This window comes from Acanthisitta chloris, unplaced genomic scaffold (genome assembly GCF_000695815.1).
Source record: "Acanthisitta chloris isolate BGI_N310 unplaced genomic scaffold, ASM69581v1 scaffold11048, whole genome shotgun sequence".
In the NCBI taxonomy this organism is placed as follows: Eukaryota; Metazoa; Chordata; class Aves; order Passeriformes; family Acanthisittidae; genus Acanthisitta; species Acanthisitta chloris.
This window is the reverse complement of record NW_008686491.1, coordinates 25,909-47,779: the sequence shown is the minus strand read 5'-3', so window position 1 is coordinate 47,779 and position 21,871 is coordinate 25,909. Positions and strand designations below refer to the sequence as shown.

Sequence of the window (21,871 nt, the reverse complement as noted above, 5' to 3'; positions counted from 1 at the left end):
ACTTTGTCGTTAAGAAAAAGGAAATAGGCATTTAAGCCTTTTCTGACAGCCTGTAACTTTTCAATGGAATAGCATGAGGAAAGGAAAACATTTCTTCCAAGAAAGAGGAGGCTTACTTCTTTAGAAGATAAAGGTGGAGGCAAAGCAGATCTAAACATCTCCAAAACCGATTACAAAAATACTCAAATGCAAGAACGATAGAATGCATTAAGCTAACTGTGGTTACTTTTAATAATTTGATTGGAAATAAAATTTCACCATACTTCTGAAGACTTGCAAAAAAATTTAAAGGTTTTTGTGCAGTATATTTGCTATTACATGTGGCACAAGAGCACAAGTAACAAAAGAAAAAGAAAACATGTAATAGAGCTACTCAGCATGTAACTTCTAAAAGAGTTCAGGAATGTCTGCACTGAACATTTCATCATGGCCAAATTAATTTAAATATATATTCATTCTATCATGTATATATTTAGTATAGAGTCTGTATACACACAGAAATATATATATATTATATGTATTTTAGTCCATATATATACACTATCATAATGCCATATTCATATGGACAATGAGTTTGACTTACTATGCACTGATAGTAAATTATTGGCTACAAATTAGTTGGTTCCAAACAGTAGTTAACATTCAGTTTATTTACACACACATGTAGTATGACATTTTCTGTTATGAACAGAAAGGTAGATCACTGTATGTACAGACGACAGACAGAAAGAGGAGCTCTCCTCAAACACACTTGAGAATTTACTTTCTTTCATTTACAATCCCATATAGAGTTGTGTATTTAAGTGAAGGTAGGACAAATTTGTGCTTGAACAAGACAAAACTCCCACTTTATATAAATAAATCCATTGAATTCATGTATTTACAGTACATACAGCATATAAATTATTTTATAATCAAAAACATGGTACTATGTTACACTGACAGACAGTTGTGCTGAATCTTGGACTTATTTTTCATTAGTAACATCAAGACTAACCGTGGGAGGTCTCTGGTTGACCAAACAGCTCAGAATGACTTTGGGCATATCATGGCTCAGTTCTGAAGCAAAGCTTTTAGAGTGTTACACTAAAGTGATGACTGTGCTGGCAACAACCAGCAAATATGCAAATGAAAGAGGCACATTTTGTCTTCCTAATGTGTCATAAAACACCCATCAACTGAGAAAAATGTTTCTGGAGAATCTCTGGAAACATTTCAATGTCAGTCAATAGCCATTTATAGATACCTTCCATTTTTAAGCATGCAAATCACTACTAATACTACTGCCCATGTGAAGAGAAACTCAGAAACATGGGCTGTATTTACATGAACCCAACCTGCTAAACACAAATGAGGCTCCTGGCCTTTGGCCACGTTTTCTCCCTCCATAAAGAGCTCAACTTGCCAGCTATGTAATGCTGACTTTTCAGAGAAAACAGAGACTGCTAATATGGCTGAAGATCCTGTGCTCATTTCACAATGACATGTAAATGTCCCATTGTCCTGGAGTGGTTCAGGTGCCTCAGGTTCTCCACATTGCTTAGCAGCACTCAGAAGCTTACAGGATCATGCTTTTAAAAAGAAATGGTGAAGCCACATCTCTGGAAAGCAGCTTCTTTCCTGTGCTTGTGTTGCTGTTGTCTTTTTTCAGAAAGCATCTTCACCCTCTGCAATGTCAATGATTGCATGAAGCAGCTCCTCAAAGGTTGGGCGTCCCTCTGGTTTCTAAAAGAAAAAGCATCCACAGCTCTGATCAGAAATCAATCAAAGGTTGGGCGTCCCTCTGGTTTCTGAAAGAAAAAGCAACCACAGCTCTGATCAGAAATCAGTAAGGTTGATGATTTTGATAAATTATTGGTTAGGATATAATTCTGTGGTAATGAATTTACCATTTCATTAGATACGAGATACAAAAATATTTCCTGGTCTGGATTTTGGATGTCACTTAATTTTAATAAGCATAACCTTTTCTTCATGCTTTGAAAAAACATAAATAGCTGTTGCTGGACCACATTCTTCATATAATTCTTTATTTTGCATAGTTCTACACCTTTTTTATTTTTCCTGCCCCATTCTCACCCTTCCCCAGTGACCTGCTCTAATCTTTTTTATGCAAGTTATTTATGGTCCTAAGAATTCTGAGTGTCATTCTTTTACATGCCTCTTTTACATCAGCATTATTTTTTGATCTCTAAAATGAGACTGTCACAGGCTTACACAAAGGCATCCTTCACCTACACTATTTTCCATACAGTTCCTTACCTGTTACATCCTCCTGTTTCATTTATTTAAAATTTGAGTCACCATCCCTGGAAGCATTTAAAAGACATGTAGATGTAGCACCTAGGGACATGGTTTAAGGGTGAACTTGGCAGTGCTGGGTTAATTGTTGGACTCGATGATCTTAAAAGGTCTTTTTCAAGGTAAATGGTTCTATGACTGTGGCAATACACTGAGGTAGTCTCTTTGCTGACCTTGCTGACACAGTTAGTTTAGCATCTCCTGAATCTCTGGATAACTTTTCCTCCATTTATTTACATTTAGATTTGTATCACCTGATGAATTTTGAAGCCTCAGTATTCATTTCACTCTACAAACCATTAATAAATTTATTACACGAGGACTAAGGTACCTACAGTTCATTTATTTCATTACAAAGATTGACAGAATCTTGCCTTTACTTGTGCTCCATTTGTGATTTGCAAAGATTCTTTCTCTCCCACATGATGACTGCTTAGATTTTAATACTAATAACCCCTGCTGAAATCAACAAATTTTTAAGCAATTTGTTGATGTTCATAAGTCCTATAAATACATATAAATATTCAAAGATCATTAACAAATAAATTATCATTGTCTTCCTGGTAATTTATTATTTCATTTTAAGGACCATTTCAAGTAGATTGTCAACTCCAAACAAAATTTTATGCTCTGTAGTTTCCTGGCTTCTTTGAATAGCTTTTTTAAACTACAGACATACATGTCATTCCACAACCCTGCAGGGCATTGTTCTTTTTAATGTATTTTTTGCTGCATAAACCAACTGGTTTATAAGTTTTAGATACCCACTAGTTGGTTTGATAAGTTATTGCTCTCTATGCCAGCACCTTCTTCTCCAAGACAAGCGTCAGACAGTCTGTCAACTTTATTACTGGAAAAGAGCTGTTTCTCAGTAGCACACCCTGTGGCAAAGACTAACTGGAAAGAAAACTGAAAACAACCTCTCTGGGCAATCTGTTCCAGTGTGTGGTCACCCACACAGTAAAGAAGTTCGTCCTCATATTCAGGTGGAACTTTCTGTGCCTCAGTTTCTGCCCGTTGCCTCTTGTCCTATTGCTTGGCACCAGCGAGAAGAGTCTGGCTCCATCCTATTGATTCCTGCCCTTTAGATACTTACAGTCATTAATGATGCCCGTTTCATTCCTCTCTTCTCAAGGCTGAACAAGCCCAGCTCCCTCAGTCTTTCCTCATAAGAGAGATTCTCATGTCCCCTAATCATCTTTGCGCCCCCCTCGCTGGACCTGCTCCAGGAGCTCCATGTCTCCCCTGTACTGAGGAGCCCAGAATTGGACACCCCTCACCAGGGCTGAGTAGAGGGGCAGAATCACCTCCCTCAACCTGCTGGTAATGCTCCTCCTAATGCATCTTAGGATACCATTGGCCTCCTTGGCTACAAGGGCACTCTGCTGGCTCATGGACAGCTTGTTGTCCACCACGATCCTGACGTCCTTCTCTACAGATCTACTTTCCAGCAGGTCATTCCCCAGCCTGTACTGGTGCCTGGGGTTATTCTTTCCCAGCTGCAGGATCCTGCATTTCACTTGGTTGAATCATGTAGCTCTTTACATTCTTGGTTTTCTGAGTTACTCTCTCAAAAGTAGAGACAGCTCATTAAACATGTCTATCCACTTAGAGACTTTCTGTTTTACTATGACAAAATCTGTTTTATACAGATTTAGTTTAGATAGTATTAAATTTGATTTTGCTGCCCCTTTGCCCTCCATGAAAACTGTAAAGTCAATATCTTTCTGGGTTAGGACAATTAACAGTACAGTAGGCTTATATCTTTCTTTATAAACCTTAGGATTTGTATTTATGTTCAACTGCAAGTTAATCTTTATTTTCTACATAATTTATTAGCAAGTAATGAAGTATTCCTTTAAAAATACTTACAGTCATTCTACCATGGCTCTATAAAGCAATACAAAATCAGATTCTCCACCTTTGGGCCTTTCTGACTGAAGCTTTTTTGCTAGCAGTATTTGTATGCAGATATAATCACAACCAGCACAGATTTAGCAATTATTTAATTTTGTTACTAGATGCCTTTGCATACTTAATCTGACAGTTCATTTATTTCATAGAAATTTCTTCAGCATTTTTCCTTATCACAGCTCTAGTTGAGCTGCAAACCAGGAGATCTTCATTTTAGGAATAAACATATAAATAGCTGAGAGAGCTGGATACACTCAGAATGCTGCTCTAGAGAACATTAACTGCTGTTGCTAAATTGATCTTTATTTCAAGAGACAAAAATTTAAAATTATATACCTCCTGCCAGCACATCATCATCATTTCATACACCTGCTTACAGGCTAGTTTGGGCCGATACAAACGATGTCCTTGGCTAACCATCGTTACCACTTCATAGTTGGAGCTTTTTTCAAAGGGCATTTTTCCTTCTGTAAATACTTCCCACATTAAAACACCTGAAAAGAAAAGAAGAAAACAACTTCTTAAAAATGTGTGGTTACTTTGATCCCTGGACTCTAGATTTCTGATAGATAAATAGTTTGAGATCCATATTCTAGAAATTGTTCACACGTGTCGTTGCTGAAAACATCTTACATCTAACTCTTTAACAAATAACAGTACTGACAATCTAAGAACAGCACTAAATGTCTGTGGAACTTTATCCAACCATAAAACTGTGGCAAATAGTTTCTCTGAGCTTCTTCTCACATGTCTGAATCCTTCCCAATAATCAGAGCTTAACTGCTATTGATAACATGTAAAAACGGTCCTTTTTTTCCATTAGGAATGTCTTACCGAACGACCAGACATCTGACTTGCTGCTGAATCGGCTATAATTAAACACTTCTGGGGGACACCATTTCACAGGAAATTTAGCCCCTGAGGAGCTTGTGTATTGGTCATCGAGCACATACCTAAAAAAACCAACCAAACAAATAAAACATCCTTCAGTCAAACCTGCAAATTATCATTTCAACTTGGATAAGAGTATTAGCAGCTCATATTGCCACCTAATGGCCATGACCCTCAGCACCACACGATAAAAATAGCTTTCCTGGGGCTGTACTAAGGTTTCCATCAAAGGTTACAGTCAAGACACTGTTCATTTTTCACATTACCTCCGAGTCCTTTCTTGTGATTTATTAGCTACACAACACAGGTCTAGGCCACCTGCAAGTTAAACATCTGTATTATGAGAGAAAATGATGCAAGAGCATACATTTCTTGTTCTCTTTTTCACTGGCCAGCCTGAGTTCAGGTGACAGGGGACAGGCAAGCTCAGCAGCACAGAGAGGTGGCAAAACCCAAGAGCATGGTCAGACTATGGTGCTATAACACCCTCCTTGGAAGAGCTGCTCCCCACCCCCACCTCACCCACACATCACCCATCTGATGTGGCACCTGCAGGTGCTAACAGGGCAGGAAATTATTCCCTCTCCAGATCTTAGCACCTCCCAGCCCTTCAGCTAGCACGAGGCAACTCTGAACCATCTACTGCAAGGGGATCCTAAACTCACTGAACCACCTCTTTCTAACATTTATTTACCAAAATACAGATTAACAGATTACAGATCTATGCAACATGAGCTCTGTTGTCTGAGACACAAGCTCTAATATTACTTTTTTAAAATGTAAAGAAATCAACACATTACCACAGAACTAACAAGCTTTAAAGGCACTAGGGGCCGAGGACCAAAATCTGTTCCCTAGAGAGGTCAAAAATTATCATTTTTGTACGTAATTTTTCTTGGCCCATGTTGCCTTTGGGCTAAGTACAAGTGTTAGATGAATTTTCCAATTCCCCACAAATATGTTTTAATACTCAGACATACCTTGTCATTCCAAAATCCGACACTTTGACCACTCCTGAGTCACTCACCAAGCAGTTCCTGGCAGCCTGCAAAGGGAATGGTTAGAGTTAGATGAAAAACTTACAGTCTCTTGCAGAAAAATTATAAAAATCTAATCAGGACTTTGCCCTCATTGCTTAGCAAGTTCATCTGTTTACCAAGGGCAGTGGTGCATTCTCATTATAAAAGGTACATGTGAATTTTCTCTTGATAATGCTATTTTGACAACTAAATCATTTTATTAAAAAGAAACAGAAAAAAATTATCATCTCAAGGGATTCATGAGTGGTGAAAATTGCACCAATACAGAATGGAGAGAGGTTATTACATCAGCAAAAATAGCTACTAACTCTTTATAAAATTTGAGAGAGATTTTATTCTGCTTTCTTGGGAGAGAAAAACCCAAGGAGCCAACTTCAGCCACTTGAAATTTTCTGCAAGAACAAAAGAGGTTACTTACAAACAAGGTGTCTCAGAAAGGAATACAGAAGTTCAAAAATCAAAAATTCAGAGAGGAGTGTATTGCCTAATGGGATTTACCAAGTCTCTGTGGATAAAGCTGTTTCTCTCCAGGTACTCCATTCCCTCACATACATCTTGGCACACGGTGAGCAGGATGTCTTTACTCAAAACTCCTCTCTTTTGTCTCAGGTAGTTGAGAAGGCAGCCATGCTCCATGAACTCTGTCACGATGTAAATGGGTCTCTGTTGTGTGCACACACCATACAGCTGAACTAATTTAGGATGCGTTAACTTCCTGAAAAGATTGACATGTCATTATTACTTCCTCCACCCAGTGCTAGTCCTCTATCCCACAAAACTGCAAAAATAACCACCTACCCCAAGGGTTTTATTTATCAGTAGACAGCGTCAAAGGCATAGAACAGGAAATAAAAGTGCCAAGCACACAACTCACATCATTACTTTAGCTTCCTCAATGAAATCCTCTTCATACATCGCACCTTCCCGAATTGCCTTGATGGCCACTTTGTACTGTGCCCTCCACTTCCCAAGGCGCACTACCCCGAACAGCCCACTCCCCAGTTCACGCATGAACGTCAGTTCCGAGGGATTGATTTCCCATTTCTCTATAAAACAAAAATTCAGGAACGGTTAAGGAACCTACTGAACTGGTAAGTGATAAGGAAGAGGAAAGGGAAACCGGATTAGCAGCAAATTAAAGAATTTAGGGAGAAAATGACTTAGAATTAACTTGGAAATTGAACATTTCTATACCTCACAAACCAACCAAACTTTTAAGTAGATGGGACCTTTAAGCAACTCCTGACCAACACTGAAGTCAAAATTCAAACTTTCCTGAGGCTAGTAATTACATACTGATATTATCAGATTTGATTTCAACAAGCTGCCACCATAGAAAATTGTGCCAATACATAGAAGATGTGCACATCACTTGATGTGCCACGCTTTAAAAATGCTTATTTCAAATTTATATTTTTAAAAAGCAACCCCTCCACAAAGATCAAAGGGCAAAGGTTGAGTCAGAAGTCTGGAGGCTACAAAGGAGTCAAATGCACAGCTCTTTAATCAGGCAGAGCTCAAGGTACCCACAGCAGCATGGAGGAAAATACTGAACATCCCTAGAGCACCAGTGACACATTCTGCCTCTCCTCCTGGCTGCACTTGGCACCACACACCTACCATCAGCCATGGTACCTTGGCATGCTGATACTCTGTGCAATGGTCTTGAAGTTACAGCTTGGACAAGTGTAAGTTAGTATAGCCAATCACAGTACAGAATTAGATCTTTTCAAGACTTTTAGAAAATATTGTGGCATCTTAACATACATAAAATCATGGGTGAGACACTGGAACAGGTCACTCAGGGAAGTGGTGGCTGCCCCAACCCTGGCAGTGTTCAAGGCCAGGTTGGATAAAGCCTTGAGCATCCTGGTCTAGTGGGGAGTGGACCCTGCCAAGGGCAGGGAAGGTTGGGACTAGATGATCTGTGAGGTCAATTCCAAACCCTAAAATTCTACAATTCTGTGATAAGAAAAGACACGTGTAGATGAACATAACATGCACTCACCATAGCTGAATCCTGCCGTTGTTGGTGCTGTTGTCTTCTTTGGGGTCACTGGGTAACGCAGCCTGGTAACGAGACCTGAGGTTCAATGATAATTCAAGAGACACAGTTTACTTCTGAAATAGCACCAGGCAGCAACTCAGCCACTTGTTCACTGCAGACTCCAACACTGATTAACAATCAGCTTATTGTTCTGTACAGCTTTGACCATATTTTCTGCTTTGTCTTGACTATTCAAAGTGACGGTGAGAGGTACACAGGAGCACTCACTACATCTAACTTGTTGCATCTTCTTTACTGGTGAGAGATGGATATGGATATATACGTATATATTTGTGCTTTAGAATTATGCTGGCACCAAAAAAGGCTGAGGACACCTTTATTAATTCAGATCAGGAAGATTATCTAAACCTCACAATGTTACTCGATCAGTTCTGTTTCACACATATAAATCCCACCAGTTTCACATAAGGATTTTACATGCTGCAAGTTAGCTGAATATTCTCCTAAATATCTTGTCAGAATTGACACAACAAAAGAAATGAAGCAAGAAAAATCTGTAGAAAAATCAGTTATAATAAATGAAAGGTGGGGTTATGTTTTGGGGGCATATTTTCCAGAAGGGCATTTTCCAGAATATCATCAGGAAATTCTGGGTCATCTGAGCTTGATATACAGATCTGGAAACTATAGTTCATGAGGGAAATTTATACACAGACCAGACTTAGAAAAAACAATGCAGTATATTAGTATATGTGCCTTGAACCTGACTCCTAAATTCTCCCCATTCCACCATACAGTGGGCAGACACCAGCATCAACCATCAGCTATAGAGCTGAAGTGGAATAGGGATTTCCTGAATAGCACATTATTGTTCTCCCCATCTGTTTGCAATATGGGAAGGTTAGACCATTTTAAGTGGCAGTGCCCAGCAGGTTAAAAGTTAGAGCCTCTGGGGAAGTACCATCCCTACCCATCTGCAGTGTGTTACAGAAACCTGATAGAGACACTATGTGGAGCTAAGTGAATAATTTTTCCTGACTTGATACAGCTATTCCTCTGTTACTCTGGGGACAGAAACATATTTATACATAAATTTTTTTTTTACATAAAACCTTTCAAATTATTGTCTGTATTGAAATAATGTGAAAATGCAGTGTCTCATGACTTCCCTGAGAAAGAAGGATCTATAAAAGCTTAAAAACTTTCATTAAAACTCTAAAATGTTTCATGCTTCTTTTCAAATCAATCCTAAGTGACAGAAAAAAATCCAGTCCATCTACCTGCTGCATTATGTTTGTGATACTCTATTATTTCTGGAATGGAGTTAAAAAGATGTTTTTCTGCGAGGTAGTACTGCTTTGGTGATGTCACTGTTTCTTTTATATGGTAGTGTCTTATTCCTGATGAACCTTCCCTGAAAAAACAGTGACAACAATAACAATTAGTAATAATACATTGGCATTTGTTGTGAATTTTTTAAGAGGAGCACATTGACTAGGAAAAGGAAACTGAAAGGGCCAGTGCAGGCACCCAATGTCACATGCTTTGGAAACAGAGCAGCTTGAATATCAAGCATCCCCAAGCACTGGTGACTTGCCTTCATCTCAGTGCTCAAACCAAGTTGAAGATTAACCCAGAAAAGGTTAATTTTCAGCCCAGCGAGCTCCTCAGTCCAGCTCACACACTCTGACACAAACACAGGCTGGCAGGAGGCAAGAGACCAAATGGGGTGGGAGAGCAAAACATCCTTCTTTGAGTGGTGGTTAGGGTCTACACCGAATTAAACCAAATGTAACCTCACCATGGAGTTGAGAAGTTAATTTTAATCACCCATCTCTTCTATCACAGCAGCCCTTGTTCCTTTATTGAGCTCTTTCCTGGGCTTTCCCCCAGACAATGGAGTTGGATACAGACACAAACAGATTTGGACAAGACAAGGTGTGCAGAGCAGGCACAGACACTCACCCTCCAAATTTTGTATAAAGAGAAACTGTATACAGGCCAGGCTGGCTGGAGTCTCTCACCACAAAACCACCTTCTTTATCCTAAAACAGAAGCACATTGACAGTTTTGTACAAGTGGTTTTAATCTACAGGAGTCTTCTACTTGTTCTAGGATATGTGTTTGCCAAAATAAGGCTCTGCTTTAACAAAACAGTTGTGCTCACCTCATTTCTGAGGAGCTGCTCTGCCTTGCTTCTGTTCAGGTTTCGGCTGTACCACCTGCAACACAACATCAGTAAATAAAACTTCTCTGCAGTGCATCATTTACCTAAAATGCCTGAAGCAAGCTATTATGAAACTACACATTTAGTAATTTTATGCTAAACAAAGATAAAGAACTGAACCTTTACAAATGTGCAAAAATCAGTTTCCATTACACTCTGCAGTAGCCATAAAAATGCCCTGAAACAAATCCAAGGAGATCCCACAGAAGCCAATAAAGCTCACAGAACTGATCTAAGTTTTCAGGGAAAAACATTTCTCAAGCACACAGAGGCTGATGGCAGTAGTCCCTCTGAATGGCAATGGGGAGCACACTGGTCAAGCCACCTGTGGAGCTGACTGCACAGCTCTGAGCTTCCAGGGAGGACACACCTAGCAAAGAGGAGGCTGAAATGATGAATTGTCAACTGCTGCACATCCCCAGGCTCTGTGCTGCACAGGCAGGTTAAAGCAGCCACAGAGGCACCAACATTTGAGCCAGTCGAAGAGAATAATAGAGAAAGTTAAAAGAGGCAGTTTGCAAATGGTGTGGTGCAATCGTTTTGAGCTCTGCTGTCACAGCAGTTACTGAGCAGGGAAGTGGCACAGAAGCCTTTAATCAGATTGTGCCTGTTCTGGAGATAGTGGTTTCTTGCAGTTGGTAGATGACCTGGACTAAAGCTCCCTGGATTGCATGGTGACTCACAACTGCAGCCCCAAGGTGGTAAAAGCACAAAGTGGCTGAACCAGATAAGGCAGCCCAGTTCCTTCCTTCCCTTTCTGCCAGCCCTGCAGCCCAGCCCAGAGCAGAGCAGAGCTCTTAGCAAGTCTCTAAAATGAGAAAGCAACAAAGAATTCACTCTAGTAAAGCTGAAGGTAAAATCCCAGATTAAATTCTGACTTCTGTCAAAACACAGCAGTAGGAGCCATACACAACTGGGAGCAGAGTTTTGGAGATACTAATATAGTTTCATAAACTGGTTTTAATTATTATTTCCTTACAGCTCCATTTTATTTAAAAGTCATTAAATATGTTTTAGATTCTCAGGCACAACAGTTTATTCTGTACTGACATCTGAAGAGCAAGAACAATAGGCTTGGACACTACAGTGTTAAATTTTACCCTAATATTCTTAAATAAGTACTCCATGATTAAATATCAACTAGAAAAAGCATTTTTTTAAAAAAGCTAGCTATTTACAGCTGTTAAGTTACATGCGTATCCTGAGACTTAAAATACAACCAATTATGTATTTTCTTGAAAATTAGAGCTGCCTTCCAAAATCTCCAATCTGTTATGTTTGCTTGGAATGATTTCCACTGTTTTCTGCTCCACTATCTTACTGCCACACACTTGGGATAGACACATCTAATAGACACATTTGAAGATAGACACATTTAATATTAAAAAGAACATTCATCACACTTATATTGGGTAATTTTCCTTTGAAGTTTCCTGTTGTCTATCAGAGATTTGGAGGGAGTTTTTTCCTTAATAGTGATAGCCTAAATACTACATGCCTGATGGCCATCTCACTGACTTGACCCTACATTATAAATCACAACATAATCAACGAGAAGAATCTGAAAAAATATACATGCCTATTTCACTTGTTTAAATTTAATCTCTAATTACTACCAGATGTAAACAATTGCTTTCAAAATGTTAAAAATGCATTGTTGTTCTGAAAGAATAGGTTTCATTTTATGAGATTCCAAACTTTGATTCCAATAGTCACTTACTCATATTGATCAAGGTTGTTGGACTTCTTTCCTGTTACATAGTTGCTTGGAATATATCCTTGTTTCCTAAAAAATATATATAATAAATAATCTGAGTGAAAGCATGCCTAGAAGACAGTGTTTCATTCTGCTCATTAAGAGGTCCCTCAATGTAATTTATTTGTTACTGACACACCAACTGTACTACTGATTATGCAGAAACTAATTTTCTGCATCAGCATTCCCACATTAACTTTCCATGCCCCCAGAGAAGTGACATGGGCAGCAGAAGAGTCCAAGAAAACCAGCAGAAGGAGTGGAGAGTAACCCTCTGCTGCTCTCTCACTTCTGTGCTCAGAAGTCCCAGTCACTCACGGGAAATACATTTGGAGTCTGCCACAGCCTGATAACTTGCAATTACCCATAACATATGGCAAGAGGAACCAGATAAATATTGAAGTATGATAACTTTCATCTTCAAAACCGTAGGGAAAATATTTAATCCGGGGAATGTAAAGTTGTAGTCATTACTGCAACTCTCTCTCAACTCATTCAAAGATTGTCCCTAATGATCCAGCTATTAAATAAGATGATGATTATTCAAGTCAGGAAGTTGGACTCTGCTGAGCTGTGTGTTGACCATATTGGTCCCTAATGAGACATTCCCCAGGGAAGCAGGAGAACTGTACCAGTCTAGCAAGGCTTTACAGGATGGCCGATGCTTTAATTGGGAAACCACAAAGTCTGACAGGAAATGTAATTGGAAAAGCTTCCTGTTCTGCAGCTGTCTTTGCACTCAGGCCCTACAGGCTATCAAATGCTGCACTTTTAAAAGTTGGTTTCTATGTGGGAATATATGGATAAGATTTCAAAGTGGGGTCTAATGCAGTTATTCGTTGACACATAGTCAATATAAACTACTACAACCCAGAAACAGCTTTATGACCTTATAGCAGAAAATAAGAAACTCATTTTTACCCATATTTGTCTCTGGCCTTCCACCAGTGAATGTCATTCTTCTCAATCACCATATATTCTTCACCTTTCTCTAATCTTAAATCATGATGTTCTGTAGGCTCAAAGTCATACATTGCTACCACTATCTCCTCCTCTTCGTTGCCATTTTCTTCAACTGGAGGAACAGGTGGTGGAGGCCTTCGCTGAAAACAAGACAATATTATTATCATCCCACTCTACTCCATTTTTATACCCCACCCACCCTTACCCTCACACCAGTGCAAGCCAGCTGAGCATCCCAGAGGCAAAAGCTGGGCTAGTCCAGAGTTGCCCCAGGAGCAAGCTGTGGTGGCCCAGGGAGGCAGCAAATCAGGGGTGCTATCCATGGGGATGGCTCGTGCTGAAGCCCTGCAGCTGCCAGTAAAGGGCAAAGCCACATCTTCCACCAGCAGTACAGACAGAGCTAATGGATGCAGATAAATTTCAGTGGGTTTTTTTTCACCCTGAGATAGAGCATGATGCCCATTGACATGTGCAGAAATAGACCTTTGCTCCAGCGTGTGGAAAGAATCTCAGGAAATTTAAGCATCGTTTCAAAAAGCAGCAAGTGTCTATTCAATATTTCAAAGACTCTACCTACCACACTTTTTTCTGGCACCGGAGAGGCCAATCTCATTCCGTCTAGAAACAAAGCACAAGAGAGGATTTGTGCCTATCCATTTAGCTATAAATTTAATAATAAAAGGTTAACATTTCAGATAAGGTTTTAATTTCTTAACAAGCCTTTAGGATGGCTTAGGAATTCAGAAAGTAAAGACAACTCCAATAAAGCACTAGGAAAAAATGATTCAATATTCTTGCAAAATTGTCTTAAATCAGCCAGTAGGTTACACTGACCATAGATTTGGCAATGGCTGTGCCGTGCCAGAGCATGCCACAGAGATCCCTCAAACAGCCCTCAGATGCAGAAATTTATGAGAACTAAGAAGAAGATAGAGCTAAAAACAGTTATATTAACAGGAAGCAATGTTCTTGCCACCATGATGATCTAAAGGTGTTCTATTCACATATGCTCTTCTAAAAAATTAATACTCTCCCTGATCCTTGCTGTATTAAATAAGGCACAACAGTTTTAAGTATTTTTTTATTACATCTCTCATACCCCAAAGGTTTTTTTGATCCTGCATTGGGGTTTTTTCCACACTTAAAAGGTTGAGCTGTATGTCATGTTTTACATCTTCTGAATAAGACCGGCCATGAGCCACTGTTTACTCTTCAAGTCTTTTAATGCAACTAAATCCATGGATCTCCACTACAGCCATTTAAGGTGCTGACGTGAGAAATCATCAGGTACCACTGATTTCACTAGAGACAAGCAATGGCTCCATTTCTTTTCCTACTACTGAATTTTCCTTAAATCAAAGACTAAATTTATGCAGGACAATATTGCAGTGCTACAGCACTGCACGTACAGCACCACTGTTGAGTAAGCAGAACCTGCAATTTGGCTGCTGGAAGATGCACATGCCTATAGAAGTCACAGCTCATCCAGGTTCAGCATATGGATGTTTACAAACCTCTGAGAAAATTCAGTCCCATGTGAAATTCAGCAGTCTCAATGATTCCTTTCATCCTTCTCTAAACATTTTTTGAAGGACATTTTTATGGCTTTTCTGTTTTTTATAATGCTTGGAAATGAAGTAAACATTTTGACTTGCTTGAGGCACAGTATCAATGATTGACCCTGCTCTATAAATTTGCCTAATATCTCAGGCATTCAGGTGTGATGACAGTACATACAAAAAAGCAGAAAAACGTCAGAGCAACTTCATATGAAAACATATGTACTCACTGTTTTCAAAAAGACTGTATTTTTCACAGCCAGGTGCTAATTTTTCTGTCTGTCTGCAGCACTGATAAATTCCCTCTGTCCAGAATTTAGGATGATATTTTACCACTATATTGCTGTTGTTCTTTATTTCTACAAGAAGAAAAGGAGCATGCATTTAAAGACACCAAAACCAAAGTCTGCTGAGTAATTTTTAATAAATATTAAATATCTTTGACATGAGGCATAATCTTCTCTTGTCCTTACTTTAGCATTGCTTCTCTTAAGGACCTTCTTGCAAGTTTACATGGAGGTGATAGAATGATAGCAGAGGATGGTTTTAGGGCAATACATAACTTCAGCCCAGAAGGGAGTGCTATACTCCCCACCAGCCATCCCAGCAAGGGGTGGGTGCACTGGTGAACCCTGGTTGGGTGCACTCCCAACCCTGGGAGTTAAGTGCTCCTTGGGCTTGAGCTTTACCTTGCTTGGTCTTTTTTCTTTTGCCCAAGCTCTCTGCTCCCTCTCTGCTTCAGTTTTGACTGGACCGTGCCTTATCCTGGTCTTCTTCCAGAACAAGTAAGCTGGCAGCCCATTTTCCCTGTCTTCACCCTTTCACATTAAAATAAATCTTACTCTACATTGGGCTTGCTGAGTTTCAGAGGTCACTCCTTGCCCTGTGATCCCCAGCCCAGAAATCATTTCCTATTACTTTACAGAGCATCTGTAATCAATGTGAACATCTGACGGTGACAGAGAGCATTAGAAGGCTCATGGAAAACAAATCTTTACTCATTGTGATAGCAATTATCAGACTGCATCTCAGCAGAGATGCCTCCTATCATTTTACATCAGCTAAGGCTCACAGTGTTGTCTAGCTACAGCCAAACAAAACTTTTGAGTGATGCCATTAACTAGCCTGGCCAAACCTTTTGATGATTTACTCATTGTGCAAAAGCAGAGAGTCAAATTCTGATTGGAGCTGGACTTCACAAATCAAATTAGATCAGTCTGGGTGTTTGTTACTCCCAGTACCTGTTATTACCCCCTGTGTATACAAGTGATGAGATGGCCCAACAAAAAATTTAAATTGGTGGATATATGCAACAGAAGCTCTACCATTTTAACCCCCCAGTGGGATGGGGAGAGAACAGAAAGAGCAAGAGATAAAAACTTGTGGCTTGAGATAAAGAGAGTTTAATAACCAAAAGAAAGAAAAAAAAACCCAAAGGCAATGTAAAAAAAATCACTCATCATCTCCCACAAGCAGACCGATGACCACTCAGTCTCTAAGCAATGGCAAATATGGAAGCAAAAAACTCCAATCCCTGTCTTCTTCTAGCCCAGTTTTTATTGCTGAGCACAAGTTTATATGGCCTGGAATACCCCTTTGGTCAGCCAGGTCTGCTGCCCTGGCTGTGTCACCTCCCAGCCTCTTGCCCACTCCCACTTTACCTGCTAGAGGGGCAGGGAAGGAAAAAGGCAAAGCCTCCATGCTGTGCAAAAGCACTGCTCAGCAGCAATCACAACACTGGTATGTTTTCAACACTGTTTTGGCCACAAATCCAAAACATCACACCAAGTTAACTCCAACCTATCCAGACAGCTCAAGCAAAGGTATCTGCCTATGTCAGATGTTAAGCAAAAGCAATTCCCATTACCTTCTTTCAGGTTCCTCACCCACTGATCTCGACTTTGTGCACTTGGTGCAAAAATATAGAGAGTGTTAGCATCATATACAACCTGGAAGGGGGAAAAGAGATAATCAAAATTCATTCACCTTGTAATATTAATTAATTTCTTTCTCAGGAAACAGAGGAAACAGAACAAGACAAACGACTGTTACATTTGGCAAAATTAGTGTATTCAGGCACAAAATGCAGAAACTGATAAAGGTTATTAAGGTTTATTATTCACATACAATGCTTCCAGGAGAATAAGGAAGGATTTTGTAATGGGATACTATCTTGACAGCATTCCTTAAAAAGCTTGCTTCATGCTTTGCTTTGTTCATTCTTCACTGTGTGTTTTCTAAAAACAGTTTGATTTAATCACCAAAGCTATTTCATAATCAGTCATTTCATAACTCCCTGTGATTCTGTACTGCCCTAAGGTAATTCTTCCAGGTTTTTTTCTTCACTACTTGTATTGGCAGAAAGCAATTATTGCTCTGGGAGAAAAGGATCACAGTTCTCCCTCCAGCAATGGAATTTATCCTTGCTCCAAACATTCCCTCTATAGTAAGGAGGCACAGCATCCAACCCCCATATTTTTCTTTTTCCCCCTCTAAGCATTTTGTTTTCTGTGTTTATTTCCATTCAATTCACAATGGAAAAAAATGCAATAAGTCTTATCTTGATTTTCTTGTTCCTATATAGTTTAATAGTAATTAAATTTATTTTAATGTGAAAGAATGAAGATAGGGAAAATGGGCTGCCAGCTTAGTTATTCTGGAAGACCAGGATAAGGCACTTTCCAGTTAAAACTCAAGCAGAGAGGCTGGGCAAAAGAAAAAGACCAAGTGTATGAGGCACAATTCATGAGGAAGGAGACTGCAGGAGGAGCAGAGCTTGCTGAGGATGGGTTTTAACCACTGATCCTGACTCACCTTCCACACAGCCCCAGAGAGCCAGAGAATGGGCTCAGTATTTAGAAATGACAGTAATTTTAAGGGAAGTTACATCTAAATGGCTTCATGCTATTGAAAAGAGCACAATAATCTATATATTTTATATAAAAGAAACATACCTGAAATGGATATTTATTTTGACAGGGAATAATGCCATCACTTTTTACAACTTCTACACATTTAATCCTTGAAATATCCACAGATCCTTTTCTGTACTTTTTCTATAAGAGAAAAGCAAAAAACATTATGTAAAAGATAACCAATTTATCTAATTCTCTTTTTTTTCAGCAGAGACTTCTTGCTTCCTTTTCCACTCATAGTAGTGATGCTGTTTTAACTGCAGAAGTCAATGAGAGAGGGAGGGTGTAAAGACTTACACTTGTGAAAGCCCAGTGAGTACAGTAAAATTGCTTAAGGAAAAGCACCACTTCTTATACAGAAAGTTTCCAATCAGTTGTAATCATAGGTTTAATCTACTCTTCTTTACAAAAACTAGCTGGAGTACAGATGAAGGAAGGCTTCCCCCTTGCTGATTTTAAATTATGATTAAAACTGAGGTTGCAGGGCAGAGAGGCAATACACATTGGGATTTTTTTATCCACAATTGCAGAAATTCCTTAGAGGAACACAGTTTTTTCCTTTATCTGAATCACCCTCCTCCAAGGCTCAGAGATTTTCGAGCCAAATCTGGCATTCAGTGCGTGCTCACTCAAACAGAGGGTACAACTGCCAGGAGGACAAAGGACAGGAATCCAGCTAAGTAATCATCTGACATTTGGGGGGGGATAAAGGAAAAACCCTGATACACAGCACATCATTCTAGTATTTCCCAAGTTATCTTTTTGTACACTTTCATGATTTAAGGTGGCTCAGTTTGCTTCACCACAAGATGCTAAACTAAGCCAACTCAAAGTTGACCCATCTTACAACTCAATCTGGCAAATTAAGCTTAACATCAGAGAAGATTCTTCTACTTTTTCATACTTTACAGATTTTAAAAAACCTTACATATGTGAAATTAAGTACAAATCTACTGCTCCAGACAGGTTTCAGATTATACCAGAAGCAACAGGTATTAATGGCCACCAGACCTCAAATTGCCAAGTGTGCAGCTGTGTTTTAGCTCAGCATTACTCACCAGTAAACTATGGGGCACAGAAGCAGGAAACAGTGACTCAAGAAAAATGTTAAGGAGACTGCTGTAATTCCTCTCTCACCCCTTCTGAAATGATTTGCCTTTATAATAGGGCCTTCCACACCATCACTGTTGCATTTATTCTACAAACCAAATGGTTTGCTCTAGACCCAGGCATACAACAGACATGAAGTGCAGAGTCAAGGGAGAGCTCAAGCCATGAAGCAATTGGGAAGTAGAGGTGTGGACATGAACCAGCCCTGAGAAATTCACCTAAAACCACTCTTCCCAACAGGTGACCTCTACTACAAAGAGACAAAATTAGTACAATGGCTAATAATACAATGCCAAACCATAGGAGGCAGAGGGACATTTTTAAGGGGTTATTTTGAGTTGGAAGATTGCCAGCCTAGTAGGAAAAGGTTAGATTCACTGTAGAACTAGCAGTATTCATGCATGTTGTCTGAACAGTTCACAAGTATTCACAGAGGATTTAGAAAAATCACAACTCAGTGAAAGCAAAGGACCTTTCAAAGCTGGTCTGCTCCTTTCCAGAATATAAATATATGCCTCTAGAGGGAGGCCTATAGAAGCAAACATGGTTAGAACAGCAATAAAGGTATAAAAGTGCTATATCCCAATAAGGATAACAAATAGGTAGAGTATGTGCTTCAAAGACACACTAAAGGTTGGGGTTTTGTGGTTTGTTTTATTTTCTAATGTATCTGCTTGCTGAAAATAACAAAAGGGAAGTGACAATACAGAAACTACTATACAAAGCTTCTCAAAATGCAAAATGCCACACATAATTTCAAATTTGCCAATGCTTAAAAAAATTGATTTACTACAGAAACTACTATACAAAGCTTCTCAGAATGCAAAATGCCACACATAATTTCATATTTGCCTATACTTCAAAAAATTGATTTATAGTTTTAGAAGCCCTGCCCCTTGCTCACAATGGGGATGGACAGACCAGGCAATAAGTCTTGTTTCCATGCAATCCAAAAAGAATAAGCTATTCCTACTTTTTAACATAAAACCCAGTAATATCAAGAAGTCATAACACTAGACCTCCATTGTCAGATCTGGAAGAAATATATGATTACACAATTCCTTTCCACCCAAAAAAATAAATCTTAGAATACAAGAAGCCAAGAAATATCTAAGAAGAAATATATGATTACACAATTCCTTACCACCTAAAAAAATAAATCTTAGAATATAAGAAGACAAGAAATATCTATGTGTTAGATTAGTGTAAAATCAAACAGTTCATCCTCTGTACATGTGGAGTTACTCCTCTGCTGAATATAGCAGCTTTACACCTTAAGAAGCCCATATTCTATCAGATAAAATTGTTTCTTCCATGTGTTTCCTCTTTACTAATGAAGATATTATGCTGCTTACTCTCAGAAAAGTGGGGTTGTGGGGTTAAACAGTGCAAAGGACATTACATTTGGGGAAAAAAACTCAATGAAAACATGCAGAAGTCAGCCTGGCTGTCAAGAAACAACTAGATTGTCTCCCCCTCTGCTGTCTCTTTCTTTCTTTGTTGTTCATATTTCTTTCTCCCATGCTGACCCCTGTGTAGGAAATCCTGAGGTCATCAGCATGTGACCCATGGAACTTATGTTCTCACAAGTACAGCAGGTCGCAGCATTACTGACATCTCCTTTTATGGAACTGCTCTGCAGCTTTACAAAACCCCCAAAAGCCTGGCCAAGCCAACATTGCCTATAGAGAATTTCTCTGGTAGGGTGTACTCCAGAGCCAAATGTAAGGGTATTTTGTGGGGTAGAGGGGTTTAGGGCTTTTGGGGGTTTTGGGGGTTTTTTCATAGTCTTGCCCTTTAGCAATAGGAGCACTGGATACTGCTGCAGTTCCCTCTTGAGGCATTTTCTGATTACTGATTATGCAAATATAATTACTGCAGCCAGTTGTTAGATGGCCACATTTTCCATCCCCATATTTTCCAGTGTGTCAGATATGTTGAAGAATGTTCTGATTCCTTTAAATTAATTTTTAAATTATTATTTTAAAAAACAAACAAGTATCAAGTATTTCTTGTTACCTTCCAAAACGACTAGGATTGATATAGAAAGCAAGAGGTGATTCCTATTCTGATCTAGTCTGACCTGATCCAAGATCTGACTCCCGGGAAGAATTTCAAGGGGAAAAAAATAAAAACACAAGGAGAAGAAGAAAATTTTAAACCCTATCTTGCAAATTAAGAAACCGAGAATCCATTACCATGGTCTGGCTGCTCAGTAGGTGTAAAACACCAGCACTGGAGAAACCAAAAAGCACAAAGATAAATTCTCCATCATAACACCGATGCCACTTCCTAACCATGACTACAATAATTTACTCTTCTCCCACAATGAGAGGCAAGCAGTCAAATGTACACAACTGCAGTTATCATACATTGCTGAACAACCTAAGAGCAAAGGACACAAAATAAATCAGCCAAGTCTCCATCCGCATCAGGCCCGAAATAACCTACAGCCTTTCAAAGTAACTAGCACATCACTTCAGGTTCTTTCAGACAAATCTTGTCTTCTTGGTTTTCTGTGAAGTCCTCACAGCGCTCTGAGTCTGCCCAGCCAGTTGTAGCACTTCTGCCCTGATTCTCCCCTCTCAGGGACACCACTCTGTCTGCTGGGTGAGTAACACCTCACATGCAGCCACTCACCTACCACAGCCTTCATGCTGTCTGAACACTGGTCTCGGACAACTTGGGCCAAGGAGGGAGGAGAGCCCAAGTCCACAGGCATCACACATGTGTGATCAGAGCCCAAGACAAGACCCAAGAGGTCATCTACCCAAGGCAACAGCTTTATTTACTTTCCAAAGGTTCAGATTATGAACTCCACAACTACAGAGCTGAGATGGGAGTTTTTTGTCTTTGGAGATTCCTGTCCATCACCAGCCCATCTCTCTGCTTTAAACAATGGCTTCTCCACCAACCAATTCTTCATTATTGTTTTTAGGAAACCTCATCCTTCCTGCTATTTCTGCTCTGAATTTCAGAGGCAGGGCCACATCTTCCTTGAAAATCACTGCCCCAAACCAGATGCAGCACTCCAGCTGATGCCTTATCATCTGATTATAAGGATTCAGAGTCCTATCCAAATGTAACATTTCCCTTTTTCACAGAACAAGGTATCATTGATGCATACCCAGTTTACGAGTTGCTATCCTGTCACTCAGGTCCTGCTGGGGACAGCCTGACATTTGGC

The 21,871-nt window shown here is 39.5% G+C and overlaps 1 protein-coding gene across 1 annotated transcript in view; it reads right to left on the bottom strand.

Annotated features, from left to right (window-relative positions):
• Positions 1 to 1,525: 1,525 nt before the first annotated feature.
• Positions 1,526 to 21,871, bottom strand: part of TEC (tec protein tyrosine kinase) — a 30,854-nt gene continuing 10,508 nt past the window's right edge. The window contains exons 2-17 of the mRNA XM_009080155.1: positions 17,614 to 17,715; positions 16,527 to 16,608; positions 14,890 to 15,018; positions 13,678 to 13,718; positions 13,059 to 13,240; positions 12,102 to 12,167; positions 10,322 to 10,376; positions 10,120 to 10,199; positions 9,435 to 9,568; positions 8,155 to 8,229; positions 7,021 to 7,192; positions 6,645 to 6,861; positions 6,087 to 6,151; positions 5,050 to 5,168; positions 4,552 to 4,709; positions 1,526 to 1,725 (exon numbers count right to left, since the gene is read on the bottom strand). Of these exons, the coding sequence (XP_009078403.1) occupies positions 1,648 to 1,725; positions 4,552 to 4,709; positions 5,050 to 5,168; positions 6,087 to 6,151; positions 6,645 to 6,861; positions 7,021 to 7,192; positions 8,155 to 8,229; positions 9,435 to 9,568; positions 10,120 to 10,199; positions 10,322 to 10,376; positions 12,102 to 12,167; positions 13,059 to 13,240; positions 13,678 to 13,718; positions 14,890 to 15,018; positions 16,527 to 16,608; positions 17,614 to 17,715 (1,755 nt within the window). The 3' untranslated portion in view covers positions 1,526 to 1,647. The remainder of the gene's footprint in view (positions 1,726 to 4,551; positions 4,710 to 5,049; positions 5,169 to 6,086; positions 6,152 to 6,644; positions 6,862 to 7,020; positions 7,193 to 8,154; positions 8,230 to 9,434; positions 9,569 to 10,119; positions 10,200 to 10,321; positions 10,377 to 12,101; positions 12,168 to 13,058; positions 13,241 to 13,677; positions 13,719 to 14,889; positions 15,019 to 16,526; positions 16,609 to 17,613; positions 17,716 to 21,871) is intronic.